Here is a 26,830-nt window from a genome sequence, read left to right as displayed (position 1 = left end):
ACGTAATTTATTGGCCAATCATAACGCACTATAAAAAATTTGACACTCGAACTTAACCCAAGATTTTTTTGAACATAAACTGAATAGCTTTTAATAACAAATAAAATTAAAATAAATAAGAAATGATTATGTTTTAGAATTAGGATAGTTTTGGTTTAATTAAACAAGGGTTATAGGCATTTATCTGGCGAATGTAAGTGTCTCTATTATCTGTAATAAAAGTAGGAAATAGAATTTATTTATTTATAGTTTTATAACGTTTATCATACAGAAAATCGTGGATAGCGAAGTTATTTGTTGAGTAAAGAAGCTAAACAGACTCCTAAACTTAGACTGGTCTTAAACATCCCTGACAAAAATGTCCTTTAAAAAGCATGTTAACTCTGTAGTATTCAGTGCTATACAGAATGTAGACATGGAAAAACTTGCTATATGTTCTGAAGACGATATTCGACCTGTTTTACCATGTCTTGTTCGTATGGGTTTAATATCACCCTTAGATACATCCAAAAAATGCACAAACATGAAGGTTAACATTCTCACTATCGTGAGTGGCATGGAACTGGTGAATTCTATAGTTGCCCTGTTAAGTATCGATTTCCACAAGCTCGAAATCGAAGTAAAGAAAGAACAACAGTTGCGACAAAAAGGAAACACTTCTCAAAACGACTCTATTCTAATAGGAAACTTGTCAAACACTAGTATGGCACTAGAATATGAAAGAAGTGACATGACTAGAAGACTTAGTATTTTACTAGGCGAATTGTTATATATACAATCACAAATTCAAGAGACTTCTGAAGTTTCAGACCCAGAAACTTATAATAAATCTTCAGAATTATTCGACAATGATATTTTTGCAGAGGAGCTATCCGATATTATATGTATCGCTCTAGCAGAACTCCCAACAACATTAAACATTTCAAATATCGTTGAAACACTTTTACATGTTCATAATGGTCCAGAAATTATATCTAGGGTTGTTGCCAATTTTCCTGACAGCTTTAGAGAAGGTAACTGTATTTAAACGATGTATAATAATCCAAATATATTGATTATTTATTTTAGTATGTACTTATTTAATACAAACTGGCGAAAAACAGGAAGAGTCTATATCCAGTACTATAAGGGCTGCAACTATTGGTCTTTTATGCGAGATGAACCCATCACAAAGTCTATCTGTAAGAAGTAAATGTGTTGAACTATGTAGAATGCCTGCTCTGGCAATAGCATTGTCTTTAAATAATACATCAGACGATGGTGAAGGAGATATGGTAGCTTTTGTGAGTGGTTTGTTGCTGGGAAATGATCAGACTATTAGGTTTGTATGAGAAATGATTTTTCTTAACATTGTGTAACAAATAAATGAATAAATGCAGGAACTGGATTGCAATGTTTATAAGAACTGGTCAGAAACGCAAAGGAGAAGCATCTAGTAATGCCTTGCAACAATTAAGGGATGAACTTTTAAAAAAGTTGCAGAAAATAATTGATTTTTCACCAAGTGGACAAATACCTGACAGTCTTGTTGTTCAGGCATCGGCTTTGTTAAGATTATATTGTGCACTACGGGGTATTGCTGCTATAAAGTAAGGAATATAAGTTTATTTACGAATGACTAAAGAATACAAAGACTAATAATACCAGAAACTAGTTATCAGGTGTTTAACAGGGTCTGGAAATAGTGCTTTGGGCATTTGTAGCTCATATAATAAGAAACTTTTTTTAGGAATTTTAATTTAGTGTAAACCTAAAGGATGTATTTCAGGAAAGTATTTTAACTTGTACAGTGTGGCTCAAAAAAGTAAGTGGATCGATATGAGTTTTTTTAAACGGAACACCCTGTATATTATTGCATTTTCCGCTTGCTTCCTGATCACTTTACGTACTCCTAAGATATTATTAAAACATTGTCAAAGATATTAAAAAATAAGTAAAAATATATTTTTTCAGCCTTTCTTAAAAAATTATTAGAAATACAAGAAACGTCGTGAAATCAAAATTATTCTATATTTACTATAGTTGGTCTGTACTTACTTTGCTATAAATATCGTAATTTTAAATCACAGATTTTGCTCCAACCCGTATAATATGTGTGTTATATGTCCTTGTATTCTTTAGTCGTTATTTACCGATTTATGAAAAATAATATGTTTAAATTTAGATTCCAAGACGAAGAAGTGAATCTTATAGTTCAGTTATTGACGTCCCATCCAAATCCTACGCCTGCAGGTGTCAGATTCGTGTCTATAGGTTTATGTATGCTTATAGCTTGTCCTTCCCTAATTTCTCAACAGGAACACGAAAGACGCAGCATTGAATGGGTAATGTATAGCCTATTCAGAGATATAATAACAATAATCTTTATTTCAAAATAATACCTTATGATCGAAAAAAAAACGGCGTCAAAGAGGGCTGGGGAATGACAGTCGATGATAATTTTGACGTGGTCATTCTCTATACGCCATTTAACTAAAAATTTACATAAAACTTGTCAAAAAGTAACACTAGGATGATTAAAAAAGGATAGAACGTTTCCAGGCACACAAAAATCTATTTAAAAAAAGTAGTTTTTGCAAAAGCAGTACAAATTCATTTTCAGTGCAGTTAACAACGCCATGAATAACAAAATTATCTGGTTAAATTAAATAAAATAATAAAACTCTTTTAAACTAAGTTGATTTATGTAAAAAAAATTATTATGTCCAAAAAAACACATAAAACACACGAAAATGTACCCTGTACTGTATTGACTGTCAATTTTATAGATGACCAATCCACTTACTTTTTCCTGTTTTAGGTTCAATGGCTGGTCAAAGAAGAAGCTTATTTTGAGTCAGCCAGTGGCGTTACAGCTTCTTTTGGCGAGATGCTGTTGCTAATGGCAATTCATTTCCATAGTCAACAGCTTAGCGCTATTTGCGAACTAACTTGTTCCACTTTGGGTATGAAAATCGCCATACGACACAATAACATGAACCGGATGAAGCAGGTCTTTACCCAGGAGATTTTCACTGAACAAGTCGTAACTGCGCATGCGGTTAAAGTTCCCGTTACGCAAGGACTAAGTGCTAATATGAATGGTAGAGTAAATACATAAATTAAAACTCTTAAGCTTCATTCAGAACCTCGCAATTAGTGGAATAAATTAGTGGTTTCAGTTACTCTTTATTCTTTTTAGTTTACGATTATTCACAATGTCTAAAAAACAGAATTAAAACTAATAGAATATCTTAGCAACAGCTTGCGGTATTGCAAAATTGAACTGAGCATTACAATTAATTACCTAGACTAGAGTAATAGGAACAGAGAACTGGAAGAAATTGGACCATTATCTCTGTTCATATTATCTTTACATTTATTTCTTTTCTCATTGGTTCTTTGATGAGTCGCAAGCAACACAACGTAGTTCTGAGAACGAGCCTTGAAGTTTATTTTGACACTTTAACTGTCAAAGTTATCAAAATTCGTCTTGCTTAATCCATCGTTGCCATATGTCTCAAATGATGATAATATAATTTTATTTACCTACTGTATATTTTAGGTTTTTTGCCAGTTCATTGCATACATCAGCTTCTAAAGTCTAGAGCATTTGCCAAGCACAATGTCAACATAAAAAATTGGATATATAAACAAATTTGCAGTAGTATCAATCCTTTACATCCAGTTTTACCAATGTTGGTCGAGGTATACGTGAACAGTATAATGATCCCCAACTCAAAGAACTTAGAACAAGCCAACAAACCTTTGACAGAAAACGAAATAAGGAGGGTAAGAGTATATAAGTCTGTCCAACGAGAGGAGGAACTCTGACAGTGACAGTTATGTCTTGTCATTTTAATTCAAACCCAAATTTTATTTTCTGTCATTTTTTTGCGTCTGTCTTCTGTCGAAATCTTCCTGAATTCGCTGGACAGACTACTATCTATTTTACGAGAGATTACTATTCAAGGTAGCCTGTACATCACAGTTACCTTAAGGGATGTTATTAACTATTTTTTTTACTAAATGTGGTACATTTTTATCAAATGAATACAGTACCAAAAATAAGTGCAAGTATTTTAAGTGGTGGTAGATCTGGCCAAAACAAACATATTTTCTCTTTACCATTTTTAAAATAAATTCGTAATAACCGAGTTAATTAACTTTGAAAATTTAACGGAACGGCAAAATGTGAACTTATAACTTGTAAACATACAGAATGTGGATATCGCAAGAGGTGGCAACATTGCATTCTGAAACTAAACAAGCGGCCGGAAAATATAACATTTTCAACATTTTTTTGCAAAAAAACTCATGGGCGTGTTTCTGGGGTCGACTATACTATCATTTAAAATACTTGTACTTATTTCTGGGAAATATTACGCAATATTTTTAAGATCAACTAAAGTTGACCGTCAAGCACCTTATAATCTTTATATTGACCAAAAGCCAAGAACCCCTTAAATAAAAAAATAATCTTTATCTCTATATCTGTGATTATCTGAAATATTTTAATCTTGTTGAATATTAAAGACCTCGAATCGAATCAATTTTAATGAAATGGACTATACATTTTTTTATTTTACAAAAATGTTTTTACTTTTTTGCCTAGGTATTTCAGAGTTCAATTTTTGGTCAGTACTTTGACAATAAACAATCAATTTTCACCATGGAATTCGACATCAATGCTGATAACCTAGATGTAGTGGTTGATAACACCAGTTTAACACCACAGTTACTGTTGTTATATTATCTGTTACTATACGAAGACTGTAGGCTCAGTAACGCCCATGTATTAGCTTCCAGCGGGAAAAAAATCAAACAGTACACCTCTGAGTTTATGTCTGAACTACCTATTAAGTATCTATTGCATCACGCTCAGAAGGATCAAAGTTCTTACTCCGGTTTGTTTGTGATCCAAAAAAAAACTTTTTTTATAACACAAGCTTCTTTTAGGTCTTTTTGGTCCGCTTTTAAAACTCTTAGCTACCCATTTTCCTCACTTAACCTTGGTAGAGGATTGGTTAGACGATATGTCAATACAAGTTGAAAGAAAGCCGGTTCATATCGACGAATATATGGTAGTGACTGCCTTCAGTGAGATTGAAACTAATCCGTCAAAGTATTTGGATTTATTTAAATTTATGTTTAGTTTTTTGAGATATTTATTGTTTTTAGATGCGCAAAATTACTGCAAAATATGCTGAAAATCGAGGCAATTGATATATGGCCTTATGCAGAAAGTTTTACACAATTCGCCAGGTAATAAATAGATATGTTTATATACCATGCGTTCGAAAAAAAAACGGCGTCAGTGATGGCTATGAAATGAAGATCGCTGTCATTTTATATGGAAAATTATATGGGTGACTGATATCGATCGTCATTTCCAAGCCAACTGGACGCCATTTTTTTTTCGATCATACGATATTATATATTTTTGTTTTTTATGTAGTTTAAATAAATATTATAAGAGACATCTATACAGGGTGGTCCGAACTGTATTCCGGAAACTTCGGCAGCATATTCTACGGCTAAAAATAAGTAAAAAGTTCATATAAATCATTTGTATGTTCTAAATTGCTTAGTTTCGGAGATACAGGGTGTAGAAGTTTCATTTTTATTTCGATTTTTTCTAAATAATTTCTGAAGTAAAGTCAATATTTGGATGAAAATTGGTGTCTGGGGGTTTTTTGACATGAGAAGTTTCCGGAATACATTTCGGACCACCCTGTATATCTAGGGATGAGATTTTTGTCTAGAACTATCGGTAGTTCTCGATATTTCAAATAACAGGCGACTAAAGTTTATACTATATACGAGATATATACCGGGTGTTTCTCAAAAGTGGCTCATCCCTATAACTTTTTATTTTTTGAGATAAAAAAATAAAATTTGATATGTTAGTATATGACATAAATTAGGTTTGATTGATGTTTTTAATTGTTTTCGTTGACTTCCTGTTTCACCGGAAATGACTACAACTTTTGACTTTTAAATGATATACTCGGTATTTATTTACTTCATTTGATCGAAAATGACGTTCTGAATAGAATGACATATCATATATGTCAACTTTTTACATTTTCAATTAAAAAAAATAACATTTTAAATTTCAATTTAGGGAACTATGGCCATAAATGTAACGTCAATTTGAATAGCAAGTGTGTGGTACCAAATTATTTGCAAAAAAATGATATACCGATACCTATTGATAATTATCGTCATATCGATAACCAAAATATATCGATAAATTATTGATAATACACACATCCCTATACATATCCACAATAACTGTATTTCAGGAAAGTACTAGGTGAAAATATTCCAAGATTTCTTCAAGACCTCTATAAAGACGTTTGGTTAAGATTAAATACAGTGTTGCCACGCCGTTTGTGGGCCTTAACTATTAAAAGCTTAGTCGATGACTTTTCATCCTTAACAAAAATCGACGTAGCCGAAGATCCGCTACAGGTATCGATAGATATATCTTTTAATAACTGTTATTTTTATAGTTAATTAAACTAACTTTTTAAGATAATGAGGTGCGATGAACGCGTATTTCGGTGTGCCCCTGTATACGCTATTGTATTGAGAGTCTTAAGAGCAAGTTTAGCCTCTTCCAGGAGTCAACTGACTCAACACTTACAGTCTAATCCTAAGTTAGATGCTCACGGTCAAATAGTAAGCGAACCGGATAGAGAAGAAATGTGTAGAGCCACAATTGCTGCACAGGTAAGATAAAAATGAGGTTATAAGCAGATATTTATGTATTTCTATTTTGTTTCACGAAAATCTCGCTCTAATTCAAGTCCTGACACGATATTTTTCGAGATTTATCCACTTTGCATATATCCAGTATTTTATTTTTGCAAAATAAAACTTTTTTACGACTAATTTGCAAACTTTTCGATTACACTGTATATATAACGCGAAAAAATCTTCTGTGGTTCAAATGCAGTTTGACATATTTGACATGTTGTTTTTGGTTATGTTTTATTTGTATTTAGAAAATTTTCAAAATAAAACAAACAGGTACGTATTTTTAAGTTATTTTTTATATCTGTTAGAAATTAAATTGATTTTATTTATTTGTGATGGGAAGAAGGAATATAGGAACAATTACATAGCCGAGAAAACTGCTTAAATGTGAATTAAAACACGAAAATATTCGATCCCTTCTTGAGGTGTGAATTTTCAAGACAATTTACTACTTATTAAGGATAAATGGATCATAGAAATGAACAAAACAGTGGTCTGAATAGAAAAAGTCAATGGAATAAGAACAGAAGAAGATCTAGAAGTGATTTTACTTACTCTAAAGAACAAAGTTACAGTAAAACTACCGAAAGTAAATTTAAAAGTGTTGAGGAATATAAACGGGAGTTAACACGGTTTTTAGAAGAACATGCTAATATATCTCCACCTGAAGAATTCTGGATATTCTACGATAAATACCAAAATGCTCAAAAACTACGTACTTCTAACGATACCGTTCAAAATAAAGTACTAAATATTGAATTTAAAGAAAAAAACATTTTGTTTGAAAAGTTACCTGTGTTAGATAGACATGGTGAAAAGTTTAATATATCAAGAAGCAGTTTTGAGCAGTTTTTATTAATTATAAAGATTTTCCAAGATTTCCAACAGAAAACTAAGTTTTCCAAGTTAAAAAAATTGAGAAACGCTCAGAACGACTTGCCAATTGCTCAGTTTAAGGAAGAAATAATTGATAAAATACGAAATCACAAGGTTGTGCTGATTGCTGGCAATACAGGTAAAATATATTTCTTTAAATAATAGGCTTATGTATGTACTGCTGTGTTAACAAAAACACCTTATCTGATGCATTGAAGGAATTAAGATCTTTCTTGTTTATAAAGTAATAAGATACATTTACTCTTTTTCATAATATAACCACCACAAATAAAACAAGATAAGGTGTTTTTGCATTTTATTTAGTTGAAACATGCTTTAATCTTTTTAATGACACACTTGTATCTCAATTGTAGTACTTGGTATCTATTTTAGGGTGTGGAAAGTCAACCCAAGTACCGCAGTACATTCTGGAAGCTGGTTATGAGAGAATAGTGTGCACCCAGCCAAGAAGGATTGCCTGCATTTCCCTGGCTAAACGTGTAGCTTATGAAACTTTAACCGATTTTAAATCTACAGTGGGATACCAAATACGATTCGAGAAAACTAAGAGAAGCGATACAAACATTATTTTTATGACTGAGGGGCTTTTACTCAGACAAGCATCAGAGGAGGAAACTCTGAATTCGTACAATGTTATAATTTTGGATGAGGTTCATGAGAGGCATCTGCACGGAGATTTTTTAATAGGTTACATAGACTCTTTTTTTATTTATGTTTTTAAATTCTATTAAGATTACTGCTTTAGGTATAATGAAATGTTTGTTGTACAAAAGAAAAGATGTTAAAATTGTACTGATGTCGGCCACAATTAATATAGATCTTTTCAGTACGTATTTCGAAAAAGACAACATACAAATCATACAGGTACGTAATGTATTCTAAATAGGGTGTTCTGTAATGTCAGGCTATTTTTTAAGAGGGTTGTGTATATGGTATGAATTTTAAGAAAATAAAAGTCGGCTGGGGCAGTTGACGTTAATTTTGGCGAGGTCAATCTCTAGAGGTCATTTACTAAAAATTGACATCTTTGATTGACATGAGACTTGTCAAAAATTAACACTAATAATTATAGAAGAAGATTAAAAAAGGATAGAACGTTTCCAGATGCATAAATCTCTTTTCAAAAAATATTTTTTCTTGAATTACTACACTATTTAAAAATCGTTTTTACTCAACATAAAAATAAATTACAACCTTCTTAAGGCCAACTGGACGGGCAGTAAGCGCAATTAAAAAGTAAGGAAGAGACCTATTCTTCTTAATAGGGCTTGACCTCGCCAAAATTATCGTCGATTGTCATTACCTAGCCGTCTTCGACGCCTTTTTTTTTCGATTGTATGATACTAGCATGTCATTATGGAACACCGTGTATATTTAATTTATGATTTAGTAATAGAAACTTTTAGGTTCCTGGTAGATTGTTTCCTATTGAAATTAACTATCATCCCATCATAAAAGACCCGTTTGAAAAGAAAAGAGACAAGTTTGATTGTACTCCATACTTACAAATACTACAGCTGATTGATGAAAAGTACTTGCCCCATCAGAGGGGTGATGTGTTAATTTTTTTAAATGGATTTTCAGAAATATCAACTCTAGCAGATGCTATAATAGATTATAGGTAAAATTTTTGATTTCTAAGTAGTCCGAGATCTGCCAGACCTTACTACTTATTTTCTCACAATTAAACTGTATGGGATAATGTTGTAATAGCATAGTATAAGGAAACTAGTAGCTTTACTCCTTGTCAAATCCTTTGTTCTTTTTCTGCCACTTTATATATGACCTTGTTCTCGCCTCCCGTGACCACTGACGTAGCTGTATAGTCGTGGTCTATTAACTAGGCAAAGTATAGTCGTGGCACTCGCCACAGTTTCACAGATATGTATTTAGGAAAATATGAGTTCACAATAAAATAAAATAAAAAAAAATTGATCATCGAGTAAAAACTTGCTTGAAAACAGAATATTTTCACATTTCGTGTAGGTAACAATTTTTCTGTATCTAAAAATCTTCTGATGGGAAGAAATGCGGAAAAAATATATGACATATTTTAGTTGGATTTTAACTGTATATAATAAAATATTTTAGGATACGCCCCTTTATAAACCTTGAAACATAGAATAAAACTTTTTTCACATCTTCGACAACTACGGCGGTATTGGACTTCCTCGCACTAATGGGCCATCCTGTATATTTACGGTGGTAAGAGATTATGCTATTATAAAATTCTTTCAATTAAAAAATATGAATAATTTGCGGAGACTTTAGATATACAAAATATTTACTCTAAAATTGTTTCAAAAACCAATCTATATAAATTATCTCTTAAATTATTATTGGAATGAAAATTTCACATCTCTACTTTTCAACCAATAACATGCTTTAATGTTGACTAGTTACCATGGCAACTGAAAAAAATTCCGGAAATTTTTTCGAGGCGCCACGAAACTTTAGTGGAAATTTTTTGACAGTTGAAAAGGTAAACATAAGATCTACAATCATAATGTGAATGAACTACAATGTCTATATATTGAAATATTACCCATTTGAGTTTTAGCATTTGATGTAACTAAGGTTGGTAATATTTTTTATTTAAGGAAATATGTTAGATATACCTACATATGAATTTCTTCGAAATTGCCATGTTCTAAAAAATATAGTTCTGCCGTCTTTATTTAACTAAAGCTGGTATTTTTTCTATTTAACGAAATATGATGGATATACACTTGATTTTGATTTTCGGGTGTTATCTGGTTTTATATTTTCAATTTCTTCTTTAATGACTTGTTGGTTTACTTTTCCAAATCGCGACATTTCGCTATACACTTCTTACTCTACGTACAGATGTTTTAAAACTAGTAATAGCTTAATGACAGACTTGCAAACAAAAATGACAAAACACATAATATGTCAAAAACATCAATACCTTGGCCAACTTAACAAATTGAAATTATTTTAAAATGTCATGTTGGATTAATATTTTTTGTTTCAAATTTAGGTGTGAAATTTTCTTACCGAATACCACGCAAGCTTAAATTATTCCTGGAAATTTTCTTTCGGGCACGAATATTTTAGGAAAATTATCCCTCGTCTTCGACTCGGGATAATTTTCAAAATATTCGTGCCCTCAAAAAAATTTCCGAAAATAATTTAAGCTCTTGTGATATTATAAGTGAAAATTTTATGGCAAATCCCCTGACCAAAAAATATTTTCATGCGCATATTTGAGACAACCTGTATATCTAAAAAACTATTTTTAAAATCTGCCCAAAAAAAATAATATCATTTAATTAATTACATAATATCTCAGCTTCTAAAATAAACAAATATAATTAAATGTTTATTGATAATTAAAGTGATAGGTTAGTATTAATTATTGTTATTATGTATTAGTAGTTTGTTGATTATTATAGTCTGTCCAACGAGAAGATCCTTGACAGTGATAGATGTGTCTGTCATTTTAATTTCAAAGTAGTTTATTTTATTTTACAAAGAAATAAGTTGGTACAACTGGAACGCATAGCGATATATTTAAAATTTGATTGACAAGATGACAAGTGATTACTTCAAAATATTGTGAAAAAACTGTATAAAACTGAAAAAATGTAATCGAGTTATTTTATTTAATAAAAACGGTATGTGTTAATACAAAACAAACAAGAAGAAGACATTACATACCAAAAAAATTATAAAAAAGAACTATTATTTACTTTCAAGCTTTATGAAACTACCCGCATTTATGATTATATTTATCAATATAACTTATGTACAAATACAAATTTGTAATATTCCACAGGAATAAATAAAACAACATAGGTAAATAAAACAAACTATTTTATTAATAATAACACCTACCAAATTTTATACCTTAAAGGTTGATTAATTAACTTTATTCTTAATTTTTTTAAACCAGTACCTTTTGACATTATTTTTCTGCAGTACTAAAATCCATTATTTACCTATCCTGTGATGTTGATATTTTACAGCTACTCCAGTTTTTAGTATGTGTTTAGTTTGATCCTTCTACCATATACGAGATGCATTTATCTACGACGAAATGGTATACAAACTTTATCGATGGTGGTGTATAAGACTTTCTGCCTGGGCAGCGAGTATTAACCATAAACTGTGCTCTGGGTCTACAGTTAATTTTCACTCGATTTTTCCTCCACTTGACTTCAAAAGACACAAAACACACGTATAACTCGAATGTTTTTTCTTCCAGGTAAGATTTCGACAGACGATGACAGAATTATAAGCAGATGACGTCCCATACCAATCTATTGATTTTACTAAAAAATTTCTAATATCTTTAAGTTATCTATGGATGGGCGTCAATATAAATTCGTCATGCGTCGTGTCTTGTAAAATTTAACCAGTTTTGAAAGGTTGTTATTTAAAAAATGACAGATCGTATTTCAGTTTTATTGGTTTGACGGAACGATGAACCACAAACGGACGCCGATGCGTATGAACTCGCCTTTAGATTTTTGTCAGTCTTGTCAAAGTCTTGACAAATTATAGGTTATAATTTTGTGTCAACTAGTTGTTAAATACCCTATGTTTTGGAAGATGATGCATTTTGATTCGTATTATTGTAGCATATGTTTTTTGTGTCTTTTTGAAGTCAAGTGGAGGAGAAATGATGGATGAAAATTAACTCCCGAGACCCATTATATTTCTTTGTGGTTGATACTTTGCTGCCCAGGCAGAAAGTCTTATACACCAATGAAGTTGTAATCGATAAAGTTCAGTATACCATTTGTCGTGAACACGATGCATCTCGGATATGGTAGAAGGATGCAAACTAAACACATACTAAAAACTTGAGTAGCTGTAACTGAACTCGACATCACACGAACTAGGTAAATAATGGATTTGATTTACTGCAGAAAACATAATGTCAAACCTCAACTAAACTTCAAAGATTAAAGTTTATTAATCAACTTACTTTAAGGTATAAAATTTGGTGATGTGTTATTTTAATTAAATAGTTATAATAGCATAGATTGCAAACCGATCTTATATGGTTTGTTAGTGGCGTTGAATATTACTAATTTGTATTTGTACATAAGTTATATTGATAAATATAATCATAAATGCGGCTGTTTCATAAAGCTTGAAAGTAAATAATAGTTCTTTTTTTTATTTTTTCGTATGTCTTGTTGGTTGTTTGTTTTGTATTAATTTGGCATACCGTGTACATTAAATAAAATAACTCGATTACATTTTTTCAGTTTTAGGTTAATTCACAATATGTATAAGTAATCACTTGTCATCTTGTCAATCAAGCATTTAACTGTATGCGTTCCAGTTGTACCAACATTAGTTTATAAAATAAAATAAACTACTTTTTAAAATGAAACATTTCATTATATTTTTTCAGTTTGATAGACTATAATAATTTTAAAATCATAAATGCATTATCTTCCATTTAAACTGCCCGCCTTTATTTAACAAAAGTTGACACAAAATTATAACCTATATATTTGGCAATTAGTTCAGTTAGGGCTCAAGGGTGCGCTACAATCGATCCTCGTTAAACGTGTTAAATGACAAAATCTAAAGGCGAGTTCATACGCATCGGCGTCCGTTTGTCGTTCATCGTTCCGTCAAACCAATAAAATTGAAATACGATCTGTCATTTTTTAAATAAACCAATAAAACTGGTTAAAAACAACAAGACACGACGTATGACGGATTTATATTTAAACCCATCCATAGATAACTTAAAAATTATTAGAAACTTTTTTTAGTAAAATAAATAGATTGGTATGGGACGTCATCTGCTTTTCTTCTGTCATCGTCTGTCGAAATCTTAACTGAGAAAAAAAAACAGAGTATATATAGGTACATCCAGCCCTACACACAGATAACTTATTTATCTCTGTAGGAGTTACAATGTATTATTATTATTTTGTAATTTTTGTTTCTGGAAATAAATTATTATTATTATTATTAAATTACTATCAGCTTGCCGATTTACATCTAATTGAAATCTAAAAAAACTCAAAGAACAATTTTTTGAATTATTACTACAATTAATAGCAGCACACAGTAAGGCACTCATTTTTTGTCAATCCGTCTCTGTGCTGGGACGCAACGCTCGAACCTCGCAGCTCGACGGACGGAATTCAACTGAAACGCTTTGCAATCTGCCGATATTCGACAGATTGCAAAAACTGACAGAAAATATTTGCGAGAGTGCAACTACTTTTTTCCTTAAAAGTGTGTACCTGCGTATGCGTACCAATTCACAGGTACACACTAATACTACATTATCCCATACATTTTATTTGTGAGTTAATAAGTATGGTCTAGCAGCCTGGGAACTTGCTCTAAAAGGACATGGATAACTTATTTATAACATAAAATATTGATTTGTAGTGAGCATAAGAAAAACTGGATCGTATTACCGTTGCATAGCAGTTTGTCTTTAGAGGACCAGGACAAGATATTTGATTATCCTCCTGAGGGCGTAAGAAAATGCATTATTTCTACAAATATTGCGGAAACATCCATTACAATTGACGGAATTAGGTTAGGTTCCTTGAATAAAAAAAGATTAAGGAAGGAGCATATTATGAACAAAATTAGGTGTAGAGATACAATATTAGTTATTAATATTCTTAATAACAAAAGCACCAGATACGCTTCTGAAACACCTGACGTATCTTATCTTATTTTTGGCATAAGGCAAGAAAAAATATATAATGAGTAAATTTCAAAATTGATTTATTTACTATACGTAACGTGTATTATACCGGGTGCGTCTCTAAAGTGGCTCACCCTTATAACTTTTTTATTTTTTCAGATAAAAAATTAGATTTGGTATGTTAGTGTAGGTATATGACATAAATTAGGATTGGTTGACGTATTCAATTGTTTTTAGCCAGTTCTTGTTTCACCGGAAATGACTACAACTTTTGATTTTTAAATGACACCCTCGGTATATTTTTATTTTATTTGATAGAAAATTAGACTCCGAATAGAATGACATATCATATCTCAGCTTTTGACATTTTCGCTTAAAAAAATCGTATTTTAAATTTCAATCTAGCGTGCCATGGTTGTGTTAAAAACACTAATTTTTAATCAAGGAGCCTTGGAAAAATGTGAAAATTATTCCCATATTTATCTGAATTTTTGACCGAGATCTACCGCACGCTTCACAACTAACTATTTTACAGTTTTTTTTTCTGGAATTCGCCAATAATGTCAATGTTAGTTTAAGTTCTGACACAGTATCCTTTTAGATTTACTATATCTGAACTAAACCAGTTGAAGAATAAACAATAAATATCATAAAATACACTCAGAAAAGCCAGACAAATCAAATGCGTCAATTGAAACGTCAAACATAACTGTCAAAATATTGTTAAAAAAATTAAAACACTGGATAGTATTGTGGTCCTTCCTTAATCTTTTTATTAAGTTTAGGTTTCGTTAAAAATGTTTCTTTGAACATATTTGTTTAGATTTGTTATAGATTCGGGAAAATGCAATAGAATGGTGTATAATTCGAATTTGGGGATCAGTAAGTTGAGTGAAACGAACATATCTCAGGTAAATAGTAAAAAATATGTTTTTTTTATAATTTAAAATAATTTTTTTTAGGATAGTGCCAAGCAAAGATGTGGCAGGGCTGGACGTACAGGGCCTGGTATTTGTTATAGACTATATTCCGAAGAAGATTTTCGAAATTTTGTTCCATTTACACCTGCAGAAATTCACTTAGTCCCCCTTCATTCACTTATTTTGCATATGATTTCCCTTGGACTGAGTGACATCGAAAAATTTCCGTTTTTAGAGAAACCCAGTCAAAAAGCCATCGAAGAAAGCTTGGAGAAATTGAAATTTACAGGTTAGACACTTACTGTACGATAGAGAAAAAAAACGGTGTTGAATTGGTTTGGAAATGACTATTGATACTATTTACCAGATAAATAAACAGTTTGTATAAATGTATGTCCTAAAATGCTTAGTTTCGGAGATGCAGGGTGTAGAAGTTTTATTTTTATTTCGATTTTTTCCAAATAATTTCTGAAGTAACGTCAATATTTGGATAAAAATTAATATCTGGGAATTTTTTAACATGAAAAAATTTATTTTGATATTAACATGACTCCTATTTGTAGTGGGCGTCACCTACATACGTTTTAACTGTTTTCAAGAGTAATAACTTTTCGTCCGTACCTGTATAAAACTACTGAGTGAAAAAATATACATTTTCGTGACTTTTTACATAAAAAAAGTGTCTTGGTAAAAAACGCTACGAGCAACCATTCTCAAGATACTTAAAATTTAAATAGTCAATACATGTCATTATTCAAAAAATAAACACGCTGAGTAGATAGTTATTTGACTGAAATAATAAATTTGGGAATTATTTTTTTTAATTAATCTTAAATTTTTCTGCGAAAATATGATGATAAAACAGTTTCTGTTGAACTTTTGGCACAAAAACATTTCAAATTTATGATTTCAGTCTAATAACTATTTAGTTAACATGTTTAATTTATGTCAATGATGATAGGTATAGTCTATAAAATGAATAACTCTGAATTTTGACCGTTATTTTTTACCAACATGGCAAATATAAAATCCCTCTGTCAAAAAAGTTACTGATATTCTTTAAATTGAGTGCCTGAACGAATCAGATAGGTAACTCTTTTTACTTCCGTGAAATAGAAAAGGGAAATAATAAAACAAGTGACAGTTCCTCTTCTTCTTGCAAAAATCAACACGAAATGTCATAATTGTCCAAAGTAAAGTGTCATCAGCTTTTGAGATTTCTAAATATCAGACCAATGCCGTCTCTAATAGAACAGCCGAGGAGCGAGATTTATGACGTCACGCTAGTTAGATACTACGGATTAATAAATATGATCGTACTCCATAGGCAATATAGATAGTTTTAGTGTTAAGAATATTAATTTTAAAAAATATGTGCTCATCTTTTGACATGTTTATATTAGTTTATTAATTGCAGTAAACATTATGTGGTGTTAGGTTAGGTTGTGAATATTTTATATGTAATTTTTTGGATTATATTCGACACTATTTTTTTATATGACATAACACTCATGAAGGCTATAACGTTAGCCGAAACATTTTTTTTAACCAAAAAAAGTAATGAAAAAGCAAATGAAAACTTTATCAGCGTTTTTCCCGAACCTAAATCCAAAAAAAAATCAAAAATTTTAGAATAATTTTGCATATAAGATGACAGTGATCTTTATTTCATAGCCATCGCTGACGCCTTTTTTTTTTCTGTGATATTGTATTATTTACAAATATAATTTTTCGAACATTGATATTTGCAAAATATACATATAAATTTTGTGAATGCAAATATCACTATTAGTAGATGTTGAATATTTTTTGTTAAATTAGATCGATTTTTAAACCCCAAAATTTAAAATGTATTTTTCATTTTACCCATTATCTTATGTGCCTATTCATTATTTGTATATTGTAAAACATTTGCTGCATTTGTATGGTTCATAGTTTATTTGCCAAAGTATTTATTACTATAAATAGGTATATATATATTGTATTTATTAACTGTATATTATGTATATTTCATGTAAACTATATCATTTTTAAAATACAAACCAAAAATACGAGGAATAATTATGTTTTCCATGTATTCTACAACATATTTATTAATCCGTAGTATCTAACTAGCGTGACGTTATAAGTCTCGTTCCGAGGCTGTTCTATTAGAGAGGGCATTGCGTCAGCATGGCCGCAAGTTGCTAACCTAATAAAATTATCACTAGAAAAGCTCACGGGAACTGTCAAATTCAAAGTTATTTGTTTCACAGACTATACTGATAATTTCGATTCCAAATATCTCGAAAACCATTATTACGTAGCGATTTTTACCAAGAGACCTTTTTTACGTAAAAAACGTCGTAAATTTATATTTTTACTCACTAGTTTTATACAGCTACGGGCGAAAAGTTATTACTTTCCAAAACAGTTAAAAAATATGTAGGTGGCGCCCTCTACAGTACTAGAGTCATATTGACATCAAAATCAAATTTCTCGTGCCAAAAAACTTCCAGACACCAATTTTCATCCAACTATTGACGTTACTTCATAAATTATTTAGAAAAAAATCGAAAATAAATATGAAACTTCTACACCCTGTATCTCCGAAACTAAGCAGTTTAGGACATAGTACATTCATAAGAACTTTTTTACCTATAAGAAAAATATAAGTAAATTTAAAAAAAATATTGTGGATACATTATCTTTAATAAGAAACTTTCCAGAACCTTTAGATGATTTTCTCCAATATGGTTGTCAACTACTTTCTCCAGCGTTTTTAGTATGAACGATGTGAGACTAATAGGCCTAAATGACTTGGGATTTGTCCAGTCAGTTTTGTCTATTTTGGGTATGAAGATTACTTTTGCTCTTCTCCATGTGGTTGGTATATATCCCATCGCTAGAGTGCTTCTTGTAATGCTTAGTAGATGGTGAGTAGCTATTTGCTGACCCTCCTTTAGAAGGGCAGGAAAGATCCCGCAAAAACTGCAGTTAAAACTTTTATGTGAAAGCAGGGTTTAAAATGACAGCGATTTCCAAGCCCATCCTGACGGTGTTTTTTTTTTTTCAATGGTATCGTATTTCGTGTATTGTTGTTTTATTCATCTATAGGGTGTAATAGTATGATTTTTAGGTGCTTTGAATTTATCTGACAATTGTTTGGCTCTAACCCCGTTAGGAGATGCCTTAAGTCAACTGCCAGTGGAACTACCAATAGGAAAAATGCTGATACTCTCCACTGTGTTCGGAAACGTTAATTCGGTTCTAGCTTTGGCAGCTCTTCTGAGCGTTCAGAGCCCGTTAACTCAGAACGCGTACAGGAATTCTGAGGCTCAGAACTTGAGGAAACCCATAGAGTCTAATCATGGTGATCCAATAAGTTTGTTAAATTATTATAAGGAATGGTAAGGGTTACTAATAATTTTGAATATTAAAAAAACTTTTTTTACTACCGCATGTCTTTACTACCGCATGATCGAAAAAAAAACGTCGTCGAAGACGGCTGGGGAATGACAATCGATGGTAATTTTGGCGAGGCCAATCTCTAGGCGTTATTTACTATAAATTGACATAAAACTTGTCAAAAATTAACACTAATAATTATAGAAAGATTAAAAAAGGATAGAAGGTTTCCAGACACACAAATCTGTTTCCAAAAAAAAAATTCAAAAATCAAATTAAAAAAACATCAAAAATAATTTTTATTATTAAATTAAAGCGTTTATTAAAAATAAAGAAGAGTACGGGCCAAGTCAATGACGTCTAGGGCTTAACCTCTCCAAAATTATCATCGATTGTCATTCGCCGTCTTTGACGCCGTTTTTTTTTCGATCGTATGGTATTATATTTATTAATATTGTCCTTTAAATTAAAATTATTTTATTTTAGGTTATCTATTAAGCAAATATCAACCCCGTCGCATAATTCTAGTCAAACAAAAACCGAAAATACTAGAACGTGGAGTAGAAAAAGATGTCTGGAAGAACAGCGGTTCTACGAAGCTACTAAGTTGCTGGAACAATTTAGGGATATACTACAACAAGCTAATTTATTACCGAAAATTGAAGAAGGTCTGTAATTATTCTTAATTATTTTTTGAGAATGTTATATTTTATTTATTTTCGTCTTGAGTTAATGAACACTCAAGAATTTAGAGTTAGTAACTCGCATTTTCATTGGAGGACACTGTCATATTTATTTCAAACCAATAACCAACGAGAATATTCGTATAATTTAATAAAATTACGGTAAATCACTATAAATAATGGATTGTTTGTAATTGAACTCTAATATCTGTATTATTAATCCGATAAATGATGAAGATAAACAATTGTGATTGATTAAAATTTTAAGATGAAACTTTTGTTAACAACATTCTGAGAATTTGAATAATGAATTGAATAATGACAAGACAAGTGACATCTGTCTAAAAAGACAGCGATTTAGATGACAATTTGGTTATGTAAAATTTACAGTGACAATTTTGGTTATTCAAAAGAAATACATATTCTATGAGTTTACTGGTTGCCTAACGATTAACATTAATTTAAAAATAAATCCCCAACATAAATAATGAACAAAACATTTAAACAAAAACAGACCACACAAAACAAATTGTTGGTTAATAGTTGGGTTAATAGCAGTAAGATAGCAGTTAGTAGTCAGAGATATAGATGTAGTAGTATTTTGGTTTAATGGCCATAGCTACCAGGGCTATCCGACCAGTTGATAGAATTATCGTTTTTTAATAAGAATTAAAAAACATAAAATTATAAAGCTAGAATAGTATACGGTTTTATATTAACTCTAATTTTATAAAAAACATTTATAAAAAAATATATATCCTTCAAATCCTTCAATTTAATAGCTGTTAGTAAGAAGTTTCACTTCAAATATGCGCACATAGTGCCGACACTGTTTTTTTTGTAGAACTATCCAGTAGTGAAAGAATGATAAGACACGGCGAACTTAAGCAATTAAAACATATTAAATATCAACTAAAGAACGAGACTAAAAACAGAGAAAGAACCCAGTTAAAATATGAAATGTTTAATTTTGGGGAGACCTCTGATAAATTGGATGCCAAAACTGATATCAGAGACGTAGAATTTCATATTTCAAATGATTTTAAGGTGTTATATTATTTCATTATTCATTTTAAATGTTTTAAACTTATGAATTATTTTCAGAGATTACAAAACTTACTTAACGAGACGTCTGCTCAAAGTTACAAAGATTTGATGCTGTTAAAAATAACATTAACCAGTGGTTTCTATCCACAAATAGCTGTTGAAGATGAACATAACTCGTCTAAGACCGTTTCGGAAAAGTTATACCACACGAAAAACAAAAATTATATATTTCTGAGACCCATGAGTTATTTTTGTACTAACAGTGAGATACTGGAGCTGTCAAATGATGAAATCGAAGTACCACCTTCAGGTAAAAATTAATATTTAAAAAAATTTGATTGTTTTTAAAAAATAATAATTGAAATAGTTGGTAATACATTGTAAAGAGACTTTAGAATTCTTTAGATTAATGTTAATAGAATGACATATCATATGTCAACTTTTGACATTTTCAAATATGGTTTATTTGAAATTGCATTATGCGATTCATAACGACAATTTGACTCGAAATACCAAGTGATGATATGATTTAAAATACGATTTGAGCATCTTTTAACTGGCCGAGACAAGACACTAAAGACATTAAACAATCAAATATATTTTTTAAAGACTCCTTGATTAAAAATTAGTGTTTATAACACAGCCATGGCACCCTAAACTGAAATTTAAAATACAATTTTGTTTTAAGCGAAAATGCCAAAAGATTGACAACTGACGTTTAAAGCATTGTTTATCTGTCAACCATAACCAACGGTTGTTCGCTCGAAATTGGCTTTGTATTACAAGTTTTTGGTTTAAATGAATTGTGTTATGATACTTTAAGCTTAAAATTTTGTACTAGTAGATCTTGGAGTCGAACGGTGTTCTTTTTAGAACCTCTTTTAGTTCAAAGTTTACAGGATAACTTAATAGTTGATGCAAAAAAACTCATCGTAACTTTATTAGAATATTTTGAAAGGGAAAGCGGTAGTAATGGCCCTTTATGCCCCTTATGCTGTTAAAGAGGTGAGTTTTATTAAATTTTAACTGTTTATATATTTATAATTAATTTATTTTTGTTTCCAAAAATATTTTGATTAAAAGAAAATATGTAAAAGTGAGCAACGCTGTTCCAGTCAAGCAGGTTCCAGTTAACAGGTGACTAAAAGTTTATTTGGTGTGTCCTATAAGAAAAAATCTGAAAAGTATAAATTTGTAATTAAATTGTAAAAAGAATTTCTTAAATTCCTTGTCAACCAAAAAGAAACAGAAAAAAAAACATCAGTACAGCCAACTATTTCAGTTATTTTGAATCACCTTGTAATCTTTGTTTATATTTTTTAAGGTTATTTCAGTAAACGACCCATCTCAAAAAAACACCAAATTCTGGTCTATCAATCGATTCTAGAAACAAAAAAAGTATACCTAGTGAATACCTTAAGAATGCCCTGCATCCAAACGTTGTTTCTATTCGGAAAAACTATAGTCACAAATTCAACTTTAACAAAGTTTGTCGTTGATGATTTTTTAAGTATAGACGCTCCATATTTTGGACAGGGAAAAAATCTATTGTTAAAGGCATTAAAGTTGAGAAAAAAATGGGAAGAAAAATTGGAAGCAAAGTTAAGAGATCCCATGTTAAAACAAAGTGATAAAGAAAAGGAGGATATATTTTATTTTATTGAAGATTTAACAAGCTATATGAACCTACAAATTTCGTATAACGTCAAAAGGTTACTTCCTGCTGACCTGAAAGACTTATATACATTTTCTTCTGAGAATTTTCTCAATATTGACAAACAAAAAAATCCTTTTGATAGAGAATATTCCATGCATCCTAACATAAACAAAGGTGGATTTAATGTGACAAATAATATAGTTTTTGACGGGTTATTACCAGAAGAATGGTCAGATCGTCTTGAACAAGAAGTTTTTCTTACAGAACATCCCTGTAAGCACTGTAACCAAACCTTTTCTAATAAATCTTTATTTGAAACACTTCAACATGATGAATTCTGTGAATCAAAGTTGATTGATGTCAAGCAAGAGGTGATTGAGGAAAGAAACACGGCTTTGAAAAGTAACTCTAAAAAATGGTTTTGTCTTACATGTAATAAAGAATATGTTTTAACTCCTACAGAAGTATTAAGGCACAAAAAAAGTTGTAAGCCTTAAAAATATTAGTAATATATTTCTTCCAATGTGTTTTACTTGTTTTATTTACCTGTTGCTTTTGGATTGTGTACATAACAAATTTTAGAAATCTTCAAAATTGCATATGTAAAACGGTATTTTCTAAAGAAGCGCGCGTTATTAATGCGGATTCTTCATAAGCGCGACTCGTTTTGCAGCGCAGGTGACGTCACGAATTCGATGTCGAGCCAGCCTGCCTGCGCGCGGACATACCGTGTTTATGTGTATCGTGGATCTAATTAAGTCGGAGTGAGAAAAATGCGACGATGTGCTGTTGCGGCGTTGCCACATTTCTCCGGTACGCCTTTCCGTATCAAGTAAAGTAAAATCACGATCGCAAACCGCTTATTTTTAAAAGACTTTTTTTTTCGAAAAGATGACTAGATAATATCACTAGATATGTTTCTGAGCATCTGAGATGGAATTATAAGGATATCGTTAGGGTATCCATATTTTTTATAACAAGAAAACGTTAGTAATCGCGATAATTTAAAAACTCAACTTTTTAACACATAACACGCCAAACACTCATAAACCATTTTAGATATGAACACTTTTTTTATTTTGTTCGGATCTTTTACAAGTTGTTTAAGTGAGAAAAATTCGATAGACTTGTTTTTTTCCATTCAAAAATGTTAAAAAACCCGTCCATTTACTTTTAGGCCATAGCAATTTTCAGCAATCGTGTAACTTTTTTATTTGTAAAGACTTTGATATACTTTATGCGAAGAAAATATAGCAGAAATATTAAGAAAGTTTTTGAAAAAAACTACAATCCATTATTTCTAATGGATTTCGAGATATCGATTTTTGAATTCGGAGTCCTAATAGCGCGACCACTGTCGAACACCAACTTATTTTTGCAATATATAACTGCAAGTATTTCTAACTTGCACTTAAAAATTTACAAGCTATAGGGAAAATTACAACGACTCGTTAATAAAATTAATTGAATTAAAGTTAATTAAATCGTAAAACTGAACGCATGATATACGCCCTTCTCTAGAATTTTAAGTACTGATTGGGTCGACCGCGACGAATCTGCTGATCCCCTTCTACGTCTCTTAGCAATGTGCACATATTCTCTGTTTATTTCATACGTTTAGCAACGTTTTTACTGTTCTCTCTTTGTTCACTACATTATAAACGCATTGTACTCTTCTTACATACGAAAATTTTACAGTCTCAGGATCTGAGACGGTTTTACAGAAGTTTTTATTTAGATCGGCTGGTACCTAGAGTAGGAGGACTTTTTTATTTTTCATAATTATACTGTTAATTTTATAAACACATAGGTAATATAATTATTTTTAAATTTAGGAAAGTGCAGCTGTTCAGATGCTTCTAGAAACGTGCATGGAAAATGACCAAGACAAATGTATACCAGGACGCCGATGGGCTCTTCAAGAAGTCAGATCTTTAGTTTGCAGTTACTTGCATCAGGTTTTTATTGCTGACACAGTTTTGTGCAAGCTTGTACATTTCCAGGTATAAAAACTGATACTAAATAATTATTATTTTTTACTGAATTAATATAAGCTTATTATAAACGAAAGAATTAATATAAACTATATTTTTCAAATAATATTTTTTTATTCGTAGGGATATCCAAGTGAACTGTTAGAAATTGTAATTAAGGGTGTGCCCTCGATGCACATCTGTTTGGATTTTCTTCAAGAATTGATGCAGCAACCCAGTTTAAAGAAACAAATCTTTGCAGTTCAGTTATTGTCGCATTTATGCGTCCAGTACGCCCTGCCAAAGAGTTTGAACCTGTGCGTAACGGCTCTGAATTTATTGTACGCCCTTTTAGGAGGTAATTTTTGAACAAATATATAGTCTATTAGTTTTGGTCTTTTTTTCCGCTACTCGTATTTTTGTTTATTTAAAATATATAGTCTATTTCACGCGAGATTACGATTCAAGGACAATATGCACCTTCATTAAACGACTGCCTTTAATTAGGTATAACAATGCGTTAGAGCTCCCACATATTCCCATTTCTTTAAATCCAGATCTATTGTGATAGATCACAATATATAGTTATAACTCATCATACAGTCTCAGAGCTTTGATAAAAGCCAGTATCTGAGACGGTTTTACATAGGTTAGTTCTCCATCTCCGATATCAGTCCTACCCAAATTTATGGCACGAATGGTTGTCCTCTCGGCGTACTCAGTGATGAGGTGTTCTGGGGTTTCCCCATTTTCCCCACATAATCGGCATTTGCCGTTATTTCTTAGCATCAATCTACCGAGGTGTTCGTTGAGGAGACAATGACCTGTTAAAAACCCCGTGATGATCCGAAGATTGTTCTTACTTAAATCAAGGAAAATATTTGATTTTTCTCGGTCGTAAGTTCTGAGAAATTTCTCCGGTGTCGGATGGAAGTATTTTGTATTTTTTATTCTAGGTTAGTTTAACAGTTAGTGGAGTGTTAGCTCCTTCTCTAGCTAGATCGTTTGCTTTTTCATTGCCTTCTATATCTTAGTAGGATGGCACCTAGAGTACGAAGACTTTATTATCTTTGCCTAATTTGTGCAAAAACAATTGTAATGCCTATCACTACCGCACAGTCAGTCGAACTTTCTACATACGTACCGGTATACCTGCATAAACCAGGCTTGCACAGGCGGCCTGAGCCATAAAACTGGGCGTCTGTGGGGGTCTTTAGTAAATACCATTAACCATGAATCGTCAACTTCATTGAAACGGACTTTGTAAACAAGTTCTAATATTTTTTTAAATTAATTATTTACAGGAATTTCAAGTTCTCAGCGTGTTAAATTGTTCAAACCCGTACTTCCAGCGCTGGTAAGAATCAGCGAGGCTTTTCCATCTCTAATCGACGACATCGTCAATCTTTTAATGCAACTGGCCAGGATATGCGAGAGCCAGGCGTCTCTAGCCAGCCATTTTGACAGCCAGAGGGGAAGAGGTCTGGAAATATCCGCGCAAGAAAGTGCGGAATTGTGCGATTTGACCCAACGAACTTTAAGTGATATTTTAGATAAAAGTGTACTTAGAACAAATATTTACAGACAAGAATAATAAATCGTTGAAATTGTCACAGCAAAATGTATTTTTTATTTAATATTCGTGCCCCTAGATATGTAAATAAATAATAATTGATAATAAATGAGTTTTATTAAAGCAAAATATACCGTTTAGGAATACTGTCTAATCCTGAACAAAAAGAAGAGGTTATTTAATTAATTAACACAAAAATAATATATCCTAAGCAACTTAAGAAATTCTGGGATAGACGTTATTTTATATAAAAATAATACCTACCTTTATCTCCTCGCTCTTATGTACTCCTGATACAAATCCCTGATATATACTTTAAGGCAAAAATCGCACGAAAAATTTAAAGTATATACCTCTTCGCTCTATGTACTGATACAAATCCGAGAAAATTCAGCTTTTAACAAAAATCGAACAAGAATTTTTAATCCTTGTCCAAAATTATTGGTTTCTATCAGGAACACATAAGCGTGGGAGATACTATTTACCTAGTTGCTCTTATGTACTCCTGATACAAGCCCGAGAAAATTCACTTTTTGACAAAGATTGCACGAACATTTTTAAACCCTGGTCGAAATCCGCTGATTTCTATCAGGAACGCATAAATGTAAAGAGATAAGACGTAAATTAAGGACCACAAGTAAATATAGCATCGATCAACGATATTTCTGCTATCTCTAGCAATTCGACCTCGTTTCAAAAATTAATGCCCCAATATTTCGAAAACTATGAGAGATATCGAGGAACGGAATAGCGCATTCAATAGAGAATTCAACCCTCTATTAGGGCGCAAAATTAAGGGATGATCGGAGCAAGAAAAATTTCTTGACGAAAAATGAGGTAAGGGGCCTTCCTTCATTTTTCGCCAAAAAATTTGTTTGTCTCTAATCGCACCCTTATTTTGCGCCCTTATAGAGGGTGGAATTTCCTATCGAATGCCCTATTCCGTTCCTCGATATCTCTTATAGTTTGGCCGTAATTGACGTTTTTAATAAAAAATCTAACTGTTCTAACTCGTTGGTCGGGACTCCGAAATTTGCTAGGCAGAAATTATTTTTGGCAGCTTTTGTTCAAAGTGAGATTTCTTGAATTTATATCAGGAACATATAAGAGCGAGGAGGTATTTTTCGATACCAGGAGTAAACAGTTACATTCACCAGGATCTTCATCAGGAATATATAAGAACAAGGAGGTAAAGTATTAGGAGAAAACTTTAAAAAAGATATTTACTAGTTCTTTTTTGAATCTCGGTATTAAAATAAAACACAGTAAATATTTTAACTAATAAAATTTA

At 31.4% G+C, this 26,830-nt stretch overlaps 2 protein-coding genes across 4 annotated transcripts; both read left to right on the top strand.

The window, feature by feature from the left end:
* The first annotated feature begins 41 nt into the window (after positions 1 to 41).
* LOC115880909 (integrator complex subunit 2) lies at positions 42 to 25,587 on the top strand. Of its 2 annotated transcripts, none has more exons than XM_030898270.1 (15): positions 42 to 193; positions 250 to 1,013; positions 1,069 to 1,321; positions 1,380 to 1,589; positions 2,165 to 2,324; positions 2,801 to 3,083; positions 3,545 to 3,771; positions 4,595 to 4,886; positions 4,939 to 5,104; positions 5,161 to 5,244; positions 6,288 to 6,456; positions 6,520 to 6,717; positions 23,829 to 23,996; positions 24,111 to 24,324; positions 25,271 to 25,587. In XM_030898270.1, the coding sequence occupies exons 2-15, from the start codon at positions 359 to 361 to the stop codon at positions 25,558 to 25,560; spliced, it is 3,369 nt and encodes a 1,122-aa protein (XP_030754130.1). In that variant the 5' UTR covers positions 42 to 193; positions 250 to 358; the 3' UTR covers positions 25,561 to 25,587. The 2 variants fall into 2 exon arrangements, with proteins under 2 accessions (XP_030754130.1, XP_030754193.1); XM_030898333.1 differs by having other exon boundaries at positions 54 to 193; positions 272 to 1,013.
* Positions 6,885 to 22,547, top strand: LOC115880777 (probable ATP-dependent RNA helicase DHX34). 2 transcript variants are annotated; one of them, XM_030898169.1, is made up of 13 exons: positions 6,885 to 7,017; positions 7,091 to 7,759; positions 8,014 to 8,328; positions 8,387 to 8,505; positions 9,048 to 9,262; positions 14,032 to 14,184; positions 15,123 to 15,210; positions 15,262 to 15,508; positions 18,338 to 18,608; positions 19,093 to 19,274; positions 20,134 to 20,336; positions 20,394 to 20,646; positions 21,661 to 22,547. In XM_030898169.1, exons 2-13 carry the CDS (start codon positions 7,210 to 7,212, stop codon positions 22,488 to 22,490), a joined length of 3,426 nt encoding a protein of 1,141 aa, XP_030754029.1. In that variant the 5' UTR covers positions 6,885 to 7,017; positions 7,091 to 7,209; the 3' UTR covers positions 22,491 to 22,547. The 2 variants fall into 2 exon arrangements, with proteins under 2 accessions (XP_030754029.1, XP_030753953.1); XM_030898093.1 differs by having other exon boundaries at positions 6,886 to 7,017; positions 7,088 to 7,759; positions 21,661 to 22,546.
* Positions 25,588 to 26,830: the final 1,243 nt, after the last annotated feature.

Source organism: Sitophilus oryzae, unplaced genomic scaffold, assembly GCF_002938485.1.
Source record: "Sitophilus oryzae breed Bouriz unplaced genomic scaffold, Soryzae_2.0 scaffold_1000_pilon_pilon, whole genome shotgun sequence".
In the NCBI taxonomy this organism is placed as follows: Eukaryota; Metazoa; Arthropoda; class Insecta; order Coleoptera; family Curculionidae; genus Sitophilus; species Sitophilus oryzae.
The sequence above is the reverse complement of the archived record's forward strand: the minus strand, read 5'-3'. Positions and strand labels throughout refer to the sequence as shown.